At 44.0% G+C, this 17638-nt stretch overlaps 1 protein-coding gene across 1 annotated transcript in view; it reads right to left on the bottom strand.

Annotated features, from left to right (window-relative positions):
* The window catches only part of GPAT3 (glycerol-3-phosphate acyltransferase 3), a 36393-nt gene extending 25495 nt beyond the window's left edge, over positions 1–10898 (bottom strand). The window contains exons 1-2 of the mRNA XM_081959814.1: positions 10285–10898; positions 1264–1330 (exon numbers count right to left, since the gene is read on the bottom strand). Of these exons, the coding sequence (XP_081815940.1) occupies positions 1264–1330; positions 10285–10428 (211 nt within the window). The 5' untranslated portion in view covers positions 10429–10898. The remainder of the gene's footprint in view (positions 1–1263; positions 1331–10284) is intronic.
* Between the last annotated feature and the right edge of the window lie 6740 nt (positions 10899–17638).

The following is a 17638-nucleotide window of genomic DNA, read 5'->3' as shown; positions in this document are numbered from 1 at the left end:
ACAAAAAGATGCTTTAATTAAAATTTAAAAAAAAATATTTTTTTATTTTTAAATTTAATAAAAAATTAAAAGATGCTTTAAATTTTACAATAGATGATTAGCTGATGGAATGAGCTGAGATGGCTACATTAAGTGCTTTAGTTAAAGAAAAAAAATACAATTACAACTTATAACAATGCATTCCACTTCTTTTATTCCTACAACAGTCGTATGAGATCAGCCAATCCAAAAGCAAGAAAAAATATGTTGCTGAATAAGTAATTGAAGTTTCCCCAATCCTACTAAAAAAATTCTATCCACCGCTATATTAGCAAAGATCAGCTATCTATTTTGATGGAAAGACCTAGTGATAGTACCTTATTCAGATCATAAGGCACGTGTCTATATCAGACTTAAGAGCCAAGGTGGTGCAGTGGTTAGAGTGCAGTACTGCAGGTTACTTTAGCTGACTGCTAGCTGCACTTCAGCAGTTCAAATCTCACCAGCTCAAGGTTGACTCAGCCTTCCATCCTTCCGAGGTTGGTAAAATGAGGGCCCAGATTGTTGAGGGTAATAAGCTGACTCTGTAAACCGCTTAGAGAGGGCTGTAAAACCACTATGAAGCGGTATATAAGTTTAAGTGCTAAGACCAGAATTAGTTGTAGTGTAAATGTTAAGTGCAATAACTGCAAAATTGGAAACTTTTGAATCCAATTGACAGGGAGTTCGTTATTAGACTCAGCCAAATTTCTTCCTATGATTTTTTAAAATCATCTTTTCACATCTAGAGAATTATTCTAGATCACCAAATTTGGTTAAATGAGACTAGTTAAATGTCTGATATTGTTAAAAGGTCATGCAGATACCAAGCCCCCATTGGCAATTGTGGCCAGGAGAGCTATTAAATATTTTACAGATGAAATATTCAATCTTTTATAGTTTGATAGAACTGAAGATGGATAATATATAGCACCGAGGTCCCTATTTACCAAATATTCAGCAGTACTGAATAAAGCAGTGTTTCCCAGTTTTGGCCACTGGAAGACATGTGGACTTCAACTCCCAGAATTCCCGGGAGCTGGCTGGCTGAGGAATATTGGGAATTGAAGTCCATTCATTTTCAAGTAGCCACGGTTAAGCATTTCTCGGGTTTTTATTTCTCTGAACTACGAAAAAAATACTATGTTAAACTGACATTTGGGAGAATTCTTTCAGATTATTATTGTTATTGTTATTATTATTATACCGTTATCTATCGTTTAAAGCTGTAATCAAGCAACTTACCACTTGAAGTATGGGATAACTGTTTTTGTTCTCTTCGGATTCCCTTCTGAATTCGGAGTGTGGCCCACTATTTGGAAAAAAAATCAGAGAAGATAAATTCACTATAAATGAATGGTTGCAAGGAGCTCCATCTGTCTTACCTAAGACTTGGAAAACCAATCATATCTTCAAAGGCTTTATAAAACATCCACACAATGAGAATAACCAAGATTTCACCATGAATTCAAGCCCATACATACCTTGGTTAAGCATGACTACTAGGTATCTGTTCATGCACTGCTATAAATCCCAGAAAACACGGCTGGATTTGCATACCTCATCAACTATAGCTTTAACCATAGTTAAACCAAATGCCGCATTAGAGCTAATATGACTTAGTGTCATGTACTGTACTGAGAAGAACAAATCCAAGAATTTCCACACCGCAAAGTAGTGGTAAAAGTTGAAACCCAACATAACCAAGTAGCATAGGAAAAAGCTCCCTGCTATGGTGGTTCACCCTACACAGAAAGCCACAATCAAGCAACTCCTCTTTTTTTTTGGCTTAAGGAATGTCTTATTCCAGACTATCTAGATCCACATTTCTCAACCTGGCTCTGAACTTCTGGGACGTAATGCCTATACCTTCTAAAGTTGCCAAGTTTGAGAAACATTGTCCTAGAACATCGTTCCAACCAACCAATAAATCAGACGTGGAATAAAACTGAAATCTCCTTTTTGTAATTATAAAATTAAAACATCAGCTTAAGAGCAAAGCAAGGCACAGGAACGTGTATTACATGAAAAGGTAAAGGCTCCCCTCGTACATATGCGCTAGTTGTTCCCGACTTTAGGGGGCGGTGCTCATCTCCGTTACAAAGTCGAAGAGCCAGCGCTGTCCAAAGACATCTCTGTGGTCATGTGGCCAGCATGACTATACGCCTAAGACGCACGGAGAGCTGTTATCTTCCCACCAAAGGTGGTTCCTATTTTTTTTTTACTTGCATTTTTACATGCTTTCAAACTGCTAGGTTGGCAGAAGCTGGGACAAGAAACGGGAGCTCACCCCGTTCAGTAAATTAAAGAATCCAAAGTCAACATGAAAACGGTACCTTTGTTAGGCCCAAATAAGATTACAAAATAATATTCATGCCATCTCCAGTTTTTTAACAGATGCATGGTAAGTCAAATGAAAAGAGGCAAAAAGGGAGAACAAGACTACAGGTTGTTCTCAACTTGGAACCACAACTGAGCTGAACATTTCTGTTGCTAAGCGAGACAGTTGTTAAGTGAAGTTTGCCCCACTTTACCTTTCTTGCCACAGTTGTTGAGTGAACTGCAGTTATTTAGTAACACGGTTGTTAAAGTGAATCTGGCTTCCCATTGACTTTGCTTGTGAGAAGGTCACAATTCTGATCACATGACCCCAGGACACTGTAACCGTCATAAATATGAGTCAATTGCTAAGCATTTGAATTTTGTTCAGTGACCATGGGGACGCTGCAACAGTAGTAAGTGTGACAAATGGTCATAAGCGTTCAGTGCCATTGTAACTTTGAGCGGACATTAAGTGAACTGTTGTAAGTCAAGAACTACCTGTCATTCCCATATCATGAAGTCTTGATTGGCAACTACCTCCTTTAGCAACCATTTGCACCATAAAAAATAAAAACCGAATCAAATGAGGTTTATTCTTAGCTGGTCATACTGACCGGTCATACTGTACATTTCTCCAATTTAAATTTGCTGCAATTTTGTTGCTTATTTAAATCTAGTAATTATTATTTTTTAAATCTCTCTGCACTTACCTTGATTAAAGCCATTCGTTTAGCAACCATTTGAAGGTACAGAGTAGCATGGGGAAAAATATTTTTTTTATTTTTGCACTCACATGGCTGCAGCGTCCCTAATGTCATGTGATCAAAAGTTGGTGCTTGGCAATCGACACATATTTCCAATGACAGCAGCCTCCCTGGGTCATATGATCAGCCATATGACTTTTCCAATCAGCTTCCAACAAGCCAAGTCAACGGGAGCACCTGGATAACCACCTGATTCACTTAAAAACTGTGGCATCTAACAACTGACTCATTTAGCAATGGCAATTCTGGTCCAAATTGTGCTCATAAGTCAAGGACTACCAGTATTATAGTATGTTTTTTTCTTCTTTCTAAAACTGATTGTCAATTAAATTGCTACTGAAAAGTTACTACTGGAAGCGTTTCAAAATAGGAAATGACTGCAGTTCATCAAACCATTCATTTGCATATGTGTTTGCTAAGATGGGGCGTTCTGTTATTTTATACCAAAGAGGGAACAACCCAGGTGAGCTGTATTTACATTTTGAAAATCACTTTTAGCCTAAGCAGGAAAACAAGTTTAATGAATCGCAAGAACAACGTACATTAGAAAGTTGAGACCTAACTTTCATTATGGAAAACTTTAGAAATCCTGGGAGGGGGGGAGGGGGGCACAGGGTCTCACACACACACACACACACACACACACACACACACACACATTCCAGCCCTTCCAATAAACCAGCAAAAAATGTGAAATACACTTTTCGAAGAAGAATCTAGAGGAGAAATAGCAATAAAACAACATGGAACAATTTGTATACTCTCAGGATGGAAAATGAGAAACAAATTCCAACTGATGTAAAAACATTGGAAAATAAAGGAATCGTGGAGTGTAAGACAGAGACGACAATGAAAGTGGAAATGCAAATGATAATAATCCAAGGGATGGAAAATGGCCTGGACAAAATTGACATCATTGGACTTGGAAAAGGAGATTTCTAAAGCCTTAAAGCAGGGGTGTCCAAACTTGGGAACTTTAAGACTTGTGGACTTCAACTCCCAGAATTCCCCAGCCAGCCATGCTGGCTGGGGAATTCTGGGAGTTGAAGTCCACAAGTCTTAAAGTTCCCAAGTTTGGACACCCCTGCCTTAAAGAAATCTTTTGACTTGTGATATAAACTACAGGTTGTCCTCGGCCTATGACCACAATTGACCCCAAAATTTCTGTTGTTAAGCAAGACAGTTGTCAAGTGAACTTTGCCCCATTTTACTATCTTTTTTTGCGACAGTTGTTAAGTGAATCACTGCAGTTAACACAGCTGTTAAATGAATCTGGATTCCCCATCGACTCTGCTTTTCAGAAGGTTGCAAAAAGTGATCCATGACCCCGGGACAGTACATAAATATGAACCAGTTCCAAGCTTCCACATTTTGATCATGTGGCCATGGGGATGCTGCAACGATTGTAAATATGAAAAACGGTCCTAAGTCACTTTTCTCAGTGCCGCTGTAATTTCATGCGATCACTAAACAAATGGTTGTAAATCGAGGATTTCTTGCAAATCTAAACGGAGATTCAATTCTACAACAGCACCTGGATGATTTAACGATCAAGACTATCAGAAGGAAAAAGAGGAATATAAAACTGACTTTAAAGTAAGTTTAATATAAGAAATACTTCTATAAAATTCTGGAAACCTTCTACCAGCTTTTTGATGATACTTGGACAGAAACAATAATAATTTGGGGATTAGTGAAATGGGTGCTGTATTTTATGAGAGGAAATAAATTATGTAGGTAGAGTAATTTTGTAGGGTGTAGATAATAAATTTGCCTGTACTTGTTGCAAAGACAATTGTGAGTCTCTTCTTTAAACATTTTTATTTTTTGCGCTCTATGTTTTTATAGAATAAAAATTCTTTCTACTTTCTTTTCTCTTTCTGGTTTCAGTTTGCATTATCTCTTCAAATTATTAAGCTCTCCAATAAAAGATATTCCAAAAACAAAGTTACTACTACACAGCCTACACCAGTTTCTAGGCATGAATTCTGTTTGACTCATATTATAAAGGATGCAAAATTTTGGGTGTCAACCACAGGAAGGATAGAAGGCTAATTGGAAAGCTTACACCACAAGCATTCTTCAGTGGTGGAGCATGAGAAAGCAAGACAATTTTCTAGTATTACGAAACAAGACTAAAAGTAATAGTGTACACAGTTCCTTGACCCATTTTACTAGAAATTGAATTAGTGACAAGGGACAAAAAGGAAGAAGTTATAGGACAGAGTTTCTTAACATTCTCCAAGGCCATCTCATCAGCCTGGGGAGGGCAAAAAGAACCCCCTGGAGGCCCTCCGAAGGCTTCATGAGCTTCCCTGAAGCCTCCGGAGCACTCAAAATGACCCTCCGAGCAAAACTGGAAGCCTGTTCCCAAACTTCCGGTTTGCCCGTAGGGCCGGGTTTTTGTGCTCCGGAGGTTTCAGGGAAGCTCATGAAGCCTTCGGAGGGCCTCCAGGGGGTTCTTTTTGCCCTCCCCAGGCTCCTATAAAGCCTCTGGAGCCTGGGGAGGGCAAAAAATGGCTTTAAAAAAGGGTGAACTCAGCTGCCCAGCGTGCACATGCACACTGGCCAGCTGAAAGGGCAGCGCCTCGCATGCTCCGACAAATGGCTCCACGTGCCACCTGTGGCATGCATACCATAGGTTCGCCATCACTGTGCTATGCAATTCCCTGACAATGGCAATTGGCCACACCTGCCATTTGCATTGGATGGATGGGGCCACAGTACTAGCAGGGGAAGTCCTAACTGACCAGAAGACTTGGATGGAGAGGGGCAGCAGGAGGGACACCTGACCAGTCACATGGTCCAATGACCGTCTCAGTCATTTTCCCTTGATGAAGAATGTGCAGTTGTGTTCATTTCACATATACCTATACCTGCGAACCTGTGGCACGTGGAGCCATTTCTGAGGGCATGTGAGGTGTTGCCCTGTCAGCTGATTTTCGACCTTGATTTTTGGCCGTTTTTCGCGCTCCCCAAGCTCCTAGAAAACCTCTGGAGCCTTGGGAGGGCGAAAAACAGACCTACTGGACCCACTGAAAGTTGGAAAACGTGCTTTTGGCACCCGAGCCGAAAAAGGTTCGCCATCACTGGCCTATACTGTACCACCATAATGGAAATATTCAAAAATAAAATATAGGTAGTCCTCAGTTTACAACCATTCATTTAGTGACTGAAGTTACAACGGCACTGAAAAATGTATCTGATGACCGGCTTTCATACGTATGACTTTTGTGGCATCCCTGAGGTCATGGGACCAAAATTAGGCCGCTTGGCAACTGGCATGTATTTATGACAGTTGCAATGTTCCGAGGTCATGTGATCACTATCTGTAACCTTCCCCAGCTGTCTTCCAACGAACTAAATCAATGGGAGGGTAAGCCTTAACAACTGCAAAATTCACTTAAGAACTACAGTGATTCGCCTAACAATTGTGGCAAAAATGGGGCACAACTCACTTCTGCTTAGCAACAGAAATTCTGGCCTCCATCGTGATCATAAATCGAAGACAGCCTGTATTCTAAAACTGCACCATGTCAACTCATAATTAGGGCATCTTTCAGAAACCTGACACACAATTTTAACTTTTAATGCAGTCAATATCGATCACCCTGACTCTCAAATAAAAGCACTTTGGGAATCCTCCATAATCTTCAAAATTGGAAAGGGTTCCCCAGAGGGAGTTTAAGGAACACTGCAGCAGAGAAGTAGCTATTTTCATTGAAAATATAAAGACAAAGAGGTATTCCCTATGAAGGAAACTCAATTTTCTCCAGATATTCTACCTTTCTATTTGGAGAATAAGTCACCCTGGGAATTATTCTATCTCATCAGAACAAGACATCTGGAAATTAAACAATGGAACAATTCCGTTTCCCAACAGATTTTATTTATTTTGAGAAGACTGTGTATTTTATAAAGGTTGAGCATGTAGCCAGCCTCGAACTTCAAAGAGAAAGGCTGTGAATCAAAACCGATATCAGATTTAATAGGAAAGCAAATGTGTGTTATCTTTCCAATTTTAATCAGAGGTTTTCCTCATCTGTGAGATTGCAGGAAAAAGACAAAGTATATTGTTATTCCCAGTTGAAAGGGATTCTTGCATCAGCAGCATCTGGAAATATTACATAACAGCAACCCAAGTATCTGTATGAAAAACTCAAAGGTAATATATTTCGCAAGACAAGAAAGAAACAAAGGTCAAAATATGTTGGCTGAATGTAATCGTCTTTCCTTTCAGACCTGTACAATACATGGACCTTACAGAAGATCCCAAAATCACATTATTTATTAGTCAGAAATAGTACTACCAAATTCCTGGGTTTTTGTTTTTTGTTTTTTTTTACTAGGAACAAGGTGAACTCTTTATCATACCTGGATTTTGAAACAGAAGCCCTATCTTCAAGCACTCTAAAATATTCAAGAAAAGCAACCAAGAAAAAACTCCAAAAGCACTCTAGAAAGCACTCTAAAAATATTCAAGAAAAGCAATCAAGAAAAAACTGTCTGTCCAAGGAAAGTTTATAAATCACCATTCCGGCTATAAAGACACCCCATTGAAAGGAAGTGTACCCATCAATGCAGACCATGGCATGGTCTCTCTTGAACAAAGCATAGCCAGTTGACACCAACACCACAAACTTTCATAGGATGAGAAGAAACCTGAATTTCATTACAAATACATTCAGAAGTAGATGATGTGGCCTCTTGTGAATAAAACATAGTTGACACCATCAGTGCAGACTTCCTGACCGTGAGAAGACATCTGAACTTCATTACAAATAAATTTGGAAGTAAATATAATCAACCTAGTTATTATAAAGTATATGGATTCTAAACTAAGAGCTGACTTGATGCTAAAATGTCAAATCATGAAATCAATTGGTATGTCCCACAGAAACCTTCCACCATGGACTGTGGGAAGAGGGTGGAGCGGGGAATGGCCAAAGGGTCAGATCACATTGCTGGTTTTTGTACGTGCGCCCAGTTGACATCAGGGTAGCCTCCACAATATATTGTATAGTGGCCAAGATAATCCAGGTATGAGGCATAAATATTTTTCCTACATTGCAGTGGTGCTTTTCAAACAAAATTTCTGTCATTCTTGTATATTCTTTACTGCATTTCGATGAACTCTTGTAAACTACGGATTGCAACAGGGGGAAATTATATTCATTTTTCTGCATTAATCTCAGAGTTGCCCTCATGCCCTCGTGACCTCCGGAATGGAGTACCGAAGCATACCATACTTGGGGCTGCCCTTGAAGTGTGTCTGGAAACTTCAACACATGCAAAGTGAAATGGGAGTTATGTGTGTTCCTAGCAACAAAAAGCTACATGACACTTCTGTTCTGCAAGCTGCATTGGCTCCCAGTTTGCTTCTGGGTTCAATTCAAGATGCTTGTTTTCATCTTTGATGACCCCAAATGGCATGGGGTCAGGTTATTTTGGGGAAGAGGGGACCTCTCTCCTTGGTTATATTTACCTATCCATCAGATCTAGTAAGCAGTATGTTGTGGATCCTATCTGCTAAAGACTTCTGTCTGAAGGGATGCAGGACATGGGACTTTTTCTGCACTACACCTGCCCTGTAGAACACCGATGCCCTCCCCCCCAACCCACCTGAGGTGAGATTAGCATTTAGCCTGACCCTACTGTTCTTCCAGAAATCTCTCTCCCTCCTTCCCTCTCTCTGTATGTATACACACACACTCACACACACACACACAGTATAGCAGGTGAGAATCCCATGGTAATAAGGAGCCCACAAAATGGTTGTATTGTGAGATTTTGGTGCATTCTCTCACTATGAGATTTATTATATTTTATGTTAATTTTATGTTATTTTAATGGTTATTTAAGATTTGCTTTCTTTGCTTTATTGTACGCCACCCATAGTCCCATCAGCCAGGTAGGCAATAACATAAATTTAATAAACTATACTATAGTGAAGGTCACCTGCGTCCTTCTAACCCATGCACATTTTCCATTGGATGCAGTCCTTTAAATAGAAGTCTAGGTTGCCAATCTTTACAGGAGGCAAACAACTTCATCCATGCAGCACCATCTACAATGCCAATTTCAAACAACTCACACAAGTGTGGGATACTACTTGTGCTTGTTTGCATCTGTGTGGTTGCAGTGGATTCACCATGCATTTCCCAGCAGGGTTCTTCTTAAAGCAGTGGATTGCCTTACTTAACTTTTCAAAGAGGAAAACAACAATTCTGCACCTGTTTTTTAAACTCCTGGACAACCGCCCAAAAGCAAAGCAGCAAATATTTCAGGTGGTCATAAACAAAATTAAAACAATCAAAAGCCAAGCACAAGGGTGTCCAAACTTGGGAACTTTAAGACTTATGGACTTCAACTCCCAGGAGTTAAAGTCCATAAATCTTAAAAGTTCTCAAGTTTGCACACCGCTGGCCTAGCCTGACCCTAACTCCTTAAAATGCCCTAAACCAGCTAGCCCAGATGAAATGCTTTCGAGATGTAACAAGGCAGCCTTGCCCTGGGCACAACCCAAATTTTTTGGCAGGCGTCTTTATTTGAAAAGCGCCCAGCTTCCCACCCCAAAATGCGCCCAATTCTTCCACCTGCCTAGACCGCTTTCCCGGGAAAGGCTTTGGCCTAAGAAATATAATCCCTCGAGAGCGGATTCCGTACTGAAGGGGTGGAATTTTTTTTCTTTTAACAAGTCCTTTAAAGTCCTCTGGGAGCAACGCAAAGGGACTGCGGTTCGTCCCAGGCTGGTTTGCAAACCAAAACAACCTCGCTCCCGCAGTTTCCTCTCCTTTACGCGGTGGGCTCCATTCTCCAGATCCCAACCCGGCCGCGATCCCCTCCCCTGGCAAGGCCCAGGACCCCCTTAAGATGTGTGTGGAGAGGGGGGACGACGTGGGTCTCGCCTCCCTCCGCCGCCTAAGAGATCGCTGAATCATGCGGGAAAGGTCAGCCTTTGGAGAGGTTTGCGAGAGCAGCTAAAGCGCACTTTTGGCCAATCTTTCCTTCCACGCTCCTGACAACACTCCCCATCATCCCCTGCCGATGGGGCGTCGTCGCCCGGCTTAATCATGAAGTCGAGGCGCGGGAGTTGGGGAAGGGGAGAGGGAGAGATAAGCTGCGCCTTGCGCCGACCTCCAGGCACACCCCTCCGAGGAAGCCCCCCCCCCCGACTCACCTCGAGGATCTTGACCAGCACCTGGAGGTAGAACTCCGAGATGCCCAGCGACAAGCCGAAGACGGAGGGCAGCACGATGAGCAGGAAGGCCAGGGCGAACCAGAAGCTCAGGAGCTGCAAGAAGGCGCCCAGCACCGCCTCCATGCTGGGGACGAGGGCCTGCGAGGCGACACCAGCAACCAAGCGCCGGCGTCTCCGGCTCTCTCCTTCGCTCGCCGGCCTCCACAAGGACACCCCGCTCCGGGCTCAGTGGCAGCGCCTCTTCCGAGCTGCCTCCTTTTTCCCTGGCCTCCCGCAGCTCCACCCACTTAACTCCTTCGACAACGCCGGGGCGCCTCGGGCGCTGCCTGCAGGCGCTGCCTGCGCAGGGTAGCTCCTGGCGGAGAGCCACGTCTTGGCGTGGTCTGACTCAAGGGCGACTGGCAGGCAGGCAGGCAGGCAGGCGGCTGGCTCCCCAACACAACGCGGCCTCTCTCGCCTCCCCTGCATCTGCCGCCGAAGCCGCGCGTAAAGGGTGCCCCCAGCGCGCGTCGCCAGTGCGCCGCAGGCGCCGCCTTTCCCATTTGTTCGCTCACGGCGGCATTGTGAGCTGAGCTCGACGGGGAGACACGGATCGGCCCGAATAGATGGACGTGGGGAGGGAGGAGTCCGGGACGCCGGGCTTCTTCTGGAACTGCGCGTATTTGCTACTCGAGCTGAGTTGGATCCTTGCTGGAATTTCGCACAAGTCTGGGCTGCAAAATCCGGCCGGCTACAGTACAAGATGGGAACAAGGAAATGAAAGAAACTGGATTACCATCTCATTCAACTGTTTACCGGGGGGGGGGGGGGGGGCTAAGCTTGTTTTCTTGCACACATTTCATTACCAAAACTAGGTAACATCATCAATTTGGGTCATGAAACAGCTGCAAGAAAATAATTAAGCTCAGAGAGGATCCTTCATTTCAACCCTGATGCTACAAATATTCTCCTTTATTGGAGTGTTTACAGCCCAGATGCGGCAGCTCTCTAGCCTACGCTAGAGGCAACCCCGAAAATTAAGATTACCCATCATTAACTGTGGATAAGCATGTGCTGTGAATACAGCTGTAGTGAAATTTCTGAGCATTCCCAAATCACCTGATTCTGAGACAGAGCCTGAGTAATTTCATGCATGGAGAATTAGTGGCCCGTACATTTAAATAAGTACTGAAAGTAATACTTTTAGGTATGCTGCTAAGTGCAATACTTTTATGAGCAAATACTGTGTCATCCAGCCAAAGCCACGAAGACGTCAGAATTAGGTTGTGTGTGTCGTACATTTGGTGCAAAATTGCAATTTGTGTGATGACAGAGGCTTAAGTAAACCTAAATGGATTTAGTCCTCCTTAATTCAACCTGCCTGGTGTGTATGTTGGTGGTGGGAAATTTTAGCCCTTGCTCTATATGCCTTAGAAGTGTTTTCAGAAAAGAAACCAGGATCATCTGCTTGTGGCACCCAGTCATATGAATCAGTTATATTAAGTCTAATACTAAAGTATAATGATTATATAAAGTGGCACCATAAATGGATGCCACTTATCTTAGCCATGCGCACAAATCTGCACACCTGGCTGAGCAGAAACCTTTGACAATGTCATACTGAAAGAACTCCTGAGAATGACACCGGTTCACAACTGATATGTAAAAGGCAGACCTAGGAAGACACATGGATTACAGGTAGCCCTCCACACCATCTGAAGGCCCTAGTGGACTGGTGCAATAAAAGTAACCTGGTTTTAAACGGTAATAAAACAAAGGTCATTACAGATTTTAGTAAGAACGGCATAACCGTACTCCTGGTCTCTCCATGCGTCATCCTTAGTGAAGCGTGCAAACCAGTATCTGCATTTCGAATTTGAACGTTCAAATTTATGATGCCGTGTCCTGGGGTCATGTGGTCCCCTTTTGTGACCTTCTGATAAGCAAAGTCAGTGGGGAAGCCAGATTCACTTAGCAACCATGTTACTAAGGTTAACAGTTGCTGTGATTCACTTAACGGTGGCAAGAAACGTCGTAAAATGAGACAAAAGCCAATTGTCTCACTTAGCCACAGAAACGTTGGGCTCAATTGTCGCAAGTCGAGGACTACTCAGTGACATCAGGATTATTTCCGATCTCCGCTCCTTCCGTGTACAGTTGAAGACCCACCTCTTTCAATCATCCGGCCTGGCTCAACCGTAATCTTTTCATATTCCTCCTGACTGTCTTTTTTAAATTTTAAATTTTTATTGTATATTGGATTTTTTATTTGTTAATGGTTTTAATTTGTCTTAATGTTTTAATCTTTTACCTCCTCCGTGCATGTATGTCTTTGTATATATGTATGTTTATATATGTCTTGGTGTACGCCGCCCCGAGTCCTGCCCGGAAAGGGAGCGGCTAATAAATCCAAATTTATTATTTTATTATTATTACTTATAGAGAATGAAAGAAAAGCAGATAAAGAGATGCCCTGGGGAATGCCAGAGTGTTAATGGGTTAGAGGCATTATTAAGCTCTATATTGTGTCAAGGTGATAAAGCAGCAATATTTCCCTCCCTTGTTGCATCTGCAAATAGATGCCCAGCAATCTTGTTCTGTGTGACTCGAGCGCTTTTAGGAATGGGCAACTTTACCTTCAGGACTGTGCAGAGAAATTTGCAACCCATCTGATGGATAAAATACATGCACATAAAAAGGTAAAGGTTCCCCTCGCACATATGTGGTAGCCGTTCCTGACTCTAGGGGGCGGTGCTCATCTCCGTTTCAAAGCCGAAGAGCCTGTGCTGTCCGAAGACATCTCCATGCTCATGTGGCCAGCATAACTAAATGCCGAAGGCGCACGGAACACTGTTACCTTCCCACCAAAGGTGGTTCCTATTTTTCTCCTTGCATTTTTACGTGCTTTCGAACTGCCAGGTTGGCAGAAACTGGGACAAGTAACGGGAGTTCATTCTGTTACGTGGCACTAGGGATTCAAACCGCTGAACTGCTGATCTTTCTGATCGACAAGCTCAGCATCTTAGCCACTGGGCCACCACATCCCTTACATCAGTGACGTGCGATGAGGTTTATGGCTGGTGAGGCTGGTGACGTCATCAGGAAGGCGGGGAATGGGACCACGTGTGCTGGAGGCTGAGGCTGCCTCAGCCTCCAGCACACTTGATCCCATTTCCCGCCTTCCTGAGCGCGCTGCGCCGGCTCGCACTCCGCGGTCCCCAACAGCAGCTGCTTTTCAGTGCTTTTCTGTGCGTCTGGCGTTTAGGACATCCGGCTATCTACCTAAACGCCAGACGCACAGAAAAGCACTGAAAAGCACTTCGCCTCCAAGCCACTTCATCTTGATGACGTCGCCGCAGCTGCTGGGCGCGGTCGCACGGAGGTAGCCAGAGTGACGCCGAGGCAGTCCGGGCGGACGAAAGAGCGAGTGAGCGAGCGATGGAGGATCAGGCAGCCTGATCCTCGGTAGCTCGCCCACCGGACTGCCTCGGCGCCACTCTGGCTACCTCCGTCCGTCTGTGCCCGGGAGCTGCGGTGACATCATCAAGACGAAGTCCAGCGGAGGCAGAAATGTTGTCGGCGCTCCTGGACTTCGTCGATGACGAAGCCACGAAAGCGACTGGGGAATGACGAGAACCTTCCTGCCTCTGCTGGACTTTGTGCACTCCTTGCGACTGCAATATACATCCAGAAGCGGCTTTTGTGGCTAATGGGGTTTGGGCTTCCAGCCCAACAGCCCATGCCACTTCTGGACGTCTATTGCAGTCGCGAGGAGCGCGCAAAGTACAGCGGAGGCAGGAAGGTAATTGGCGCTTCCGAGAACCCTCCTAGCACCGCCCCGTGCACACACCTCCTCCTCATCCCTCCTCTTCCTCTTCACTCCCCAAAGGCTCTTCTCCTTACCGGAGCTTAGCGGGAGCCGTGTAAAAGGGATGGGAGGAAATATATATTATTATTATTATTATTATTATATATTATTTCATGATGAGAGGGGAGGCCCTGCCTCCCCTGACCGCACGTCCCTGCGGCTTACATGCACATACAAATACAAATACATCCCTTACATACATGCACATACAAATACATCTCTTTGAAATACGTCCCTTACATACATGCGCATACAAATACAAATACATCCCTTACAAATATATGCCTTACATACATACACATACAATACATTCTTTATAAATACATCTCTTTCAAATACGTCCCTTACATACATGCACATACAAATACAAAAAAAAATGAATAGTGGCTTCAAAGGAATGATTTCTACATGCAGAGCAATAAAAGGTACAAGGCCAAGATCTGTTAAGAATTTTAACTTAAGACTGTAAGATGTCTCGTGTAGGGCAAAAAAATGCTAATCTGAATAGCGTTTAATAATGCAGATGTTGACAAAACCCTGCCATAGAAGATGCCAAAGTTCATTTCTTGTACATTTACCTGTTTCTTCATCAAAATATAACTGGTTGTTAAACTAGCATAAAAATGCTGATTAAACAAGCAGTTATTTCTGTACTTTGGCCTTTTTTTTTTTCTCTCAGTGGCACAGATTTTCTTATGTGCTCCAGAATTTAGCCTCCCAATGACCTTCCACCAAGGAAAGACCGAAATTCTATGCTCCTTTCTCTGCTGAATATCACAGGATTTCATTTCAAATAAATAAGCACATATCAAAACAATTCTTATATACATGGTTATGGTAAATATGTTGTCCATTTTTCTTAAATCTGCATATAGACACTTTCTTTATATGAAGAGAAGGTAGGATATACGTTTTTCAAATAAATAATAATCCTGGGCTTAAGACCATAATTGAAATTAGAACTTTTGTTATTCAAATTTTTATTGGTTTTTTAAAAAATTCCAAGGAAAAAGGGTTATAGGGTTATAAAACATTTTGAGAGCTACATCGTGGGGGGGGGGGAAAGCCCCCCCAGGTCTTGCAACTTTTACAATGATAGAAAAATGCCAGCATTTACCTAAGGAAACTAGAACTTCTTCACTAAGCAATGCAGTCATTAAATGAGTCACTTCCAATTTTATTTTACTACTGTGGTCATTAAGTAAATCTTGCAGTTGCTAAGGGAATCCAGCTTCCCCCGTTGACTTCCCTGTCAGACGTTGGCTGGGAGGATCACACATTCCCCAGGATGCTATGATAACTATGGCAAATACATAATACATAATGCATCATACATAAGCTAATTTTAAAGAGATTCTTCTATTCTCCAGAATTTTGCAGTTCTATTGCAAAACTAGTTATAAATGCCATAAATTGTTGTCAATAGATTCTTTGGAGATACTGACATTTAGTACTGTAAGGAGCCCCAGACTGCTCCTGAGTGAAGGAGTGGAATGTCTGCCAGTTTGAACGGAGATAACTGAATGTGACGCAACTGGCAGTTGGAACAGTTCTTTCCAGGTGGGGAGGGGGAGTAGAATGTCTAACTCCTTAGCATCAGAGCCAGTGGTTGGATTCCAATATTTTTTACTACTAGTTCTGTGGGTGTGGCATAGCTTGGTGGGCGTGGCAGGGGAAGGATACTGCAAAATCCCCATTTCCTCCCAATCAGCTGGGACTCAGGAGGCATAGAATAGATGGGACGGGTCCAGTCAGATGTGGTATTTACCGGTTCTCCAAACTACTCAAAATTTCCACTACCGATTCTCCAGAACTGGTCGGAACCACTGTTCCCTCTAAGGTGCGCGGCCGCGCAGGTGGCAAGAAAACACCGTGCAGCAGTTTCCAACTGCCGCACAGTGATTTCTACTGTCACAGGTGCCGGAGGCTGGGGAGGTCCTTTGCAGGCGGCTAAAACTGGCCGCCTGCAAAGGACCTCCCCGGACTTGTTTTGATGAGCGCGGGGCGACTGAGTTCAGGAAAGCAAGCCCGGGGAGGTCCTTTGTGGGCAGCCAATCCTAGCTGCTTGCGCCCGGCGCTGTGGCTAAAGTAAACCCCCAAAGCCCCTGCTGCTACCAGAATATCTGCTGCTGCCTCCTCCTCCTCTAACAGCACCACCACATTTGCTGCCCAACGCTGCGGCCGAGGTGAAGCTGCCAAAGCTCCCGCCGGCGCCCCCGCCCGTGGCAGCGGCGCCTCCCCCTCCGTTCAGAGCACCTGAGCTGGGCCCCGTGTTACCCCTGCCCCCTCCTCCTCTGCTGTGCTTTTGAGGAGCCATGAGGCCGCGGGAGCCAGTAGGAAGGCGGTGGAGGGGGCGCAGCAGGGGAAAAAGGCCTCATGGCTTCTCAAAAGCACGGCGGAGGAGGAGGGGGCAGCAGGGGTAACGCGGTGCCCAGCTCAGGTGCTCCGAGTGGAGGGGGACGCGCCGCCGCCACTGCCACGGGCGGGGGCACCAGCGGGAGCTTTGGCTTCACCTCAGCCCGCAGTGCCGGGCAGCAAATGTGGTGGTGCTGTTGGAGGAGGAGGAGGAAGAGGAGGCAGCTGCTATTCTGGTGGCGGTAGGGCCGCAGGGGCTCGTCGGCATCTTCAACAGCAGCCCTGCCCACTGTGAAAAAAACGGAAGATGGAGCAGATCCACGCAGATGACGTCGCCGAAACATGACTGGAGGAAGAATTCTGGGAGTTGAAGTCCACAAGTCTTCAAGCTGTCAGGTTTGAAGACCATGGGTTTTTTTTTCTAAAGGGTTAGGGGTGCAAGGGTCTTGCAACTTGACAGCTTTAAGACTTGCATGCTTCAATGCCAGAGTTCCTGAGCCAACATGACTGGAGGAGGAATTCTGGGAGTTGAAGTCCACAAGTCTTCAAGCTGTCGGGTTTGAAGACCCCTTGGGGTTTTTTTCCCTAAAGGGTTAGGGATGCAAGGATCTTGTAACTTGACAGCTTTAAGACTTGCATGCTTCAAATGCCAGAGTTTCTGACCCAACATTTTGGTTGCTAAGCAAGAGCGTTGTTAAGTGATACTATATAACACTTTTAATTAAGCGGGTACCTTGAATAAACATAACTTTGAGTTTCAAATAATACAGATTTCGTTATTGTCTTAGATGACACCTGTGAAAAAAATTCAGGTGCTGCTCAGGCATTAAAATGTGTCACTCAAACACTATACTTTTCTGCTCACACTGAAAAAAAATTAGAGGGAACATTGGTCGGAACCTGCTGAATACCTCCTCCGATCATAGCCTGTTAATATAAAGCAACTGGCAGTTGGAACAGAGTTATTTTCATGGGGGAGGGGGGAGTAGAACTCCTTAGCATCAGTGTGTTAATTACTGTATAAGAAATACTAATGATCTAATGGGGGCAATTTGAACCTTGTTTAAACCAAGCTAATGGCCTTTTAAGGCTTCCCCCGCGTGAGTAGACTTCTCTTTTTGTGTAAAGTAA

The sequence above is a fragment of the Natrix helvetica genome (genome assembly GCF_964273705.1).
Source record: "Natrix helvetica genome assembly, chromosome: 7".
NCBI lineage: Eukaryota > Metazoa > Chordata > Lepidosauria > Squamata > Natricidae > Natrix > Natrix helvetica.
Note: the sequence above shows the minus strand (reverse complement) of the source record. Positions and strands in the feature narration are given on the sequence as shown.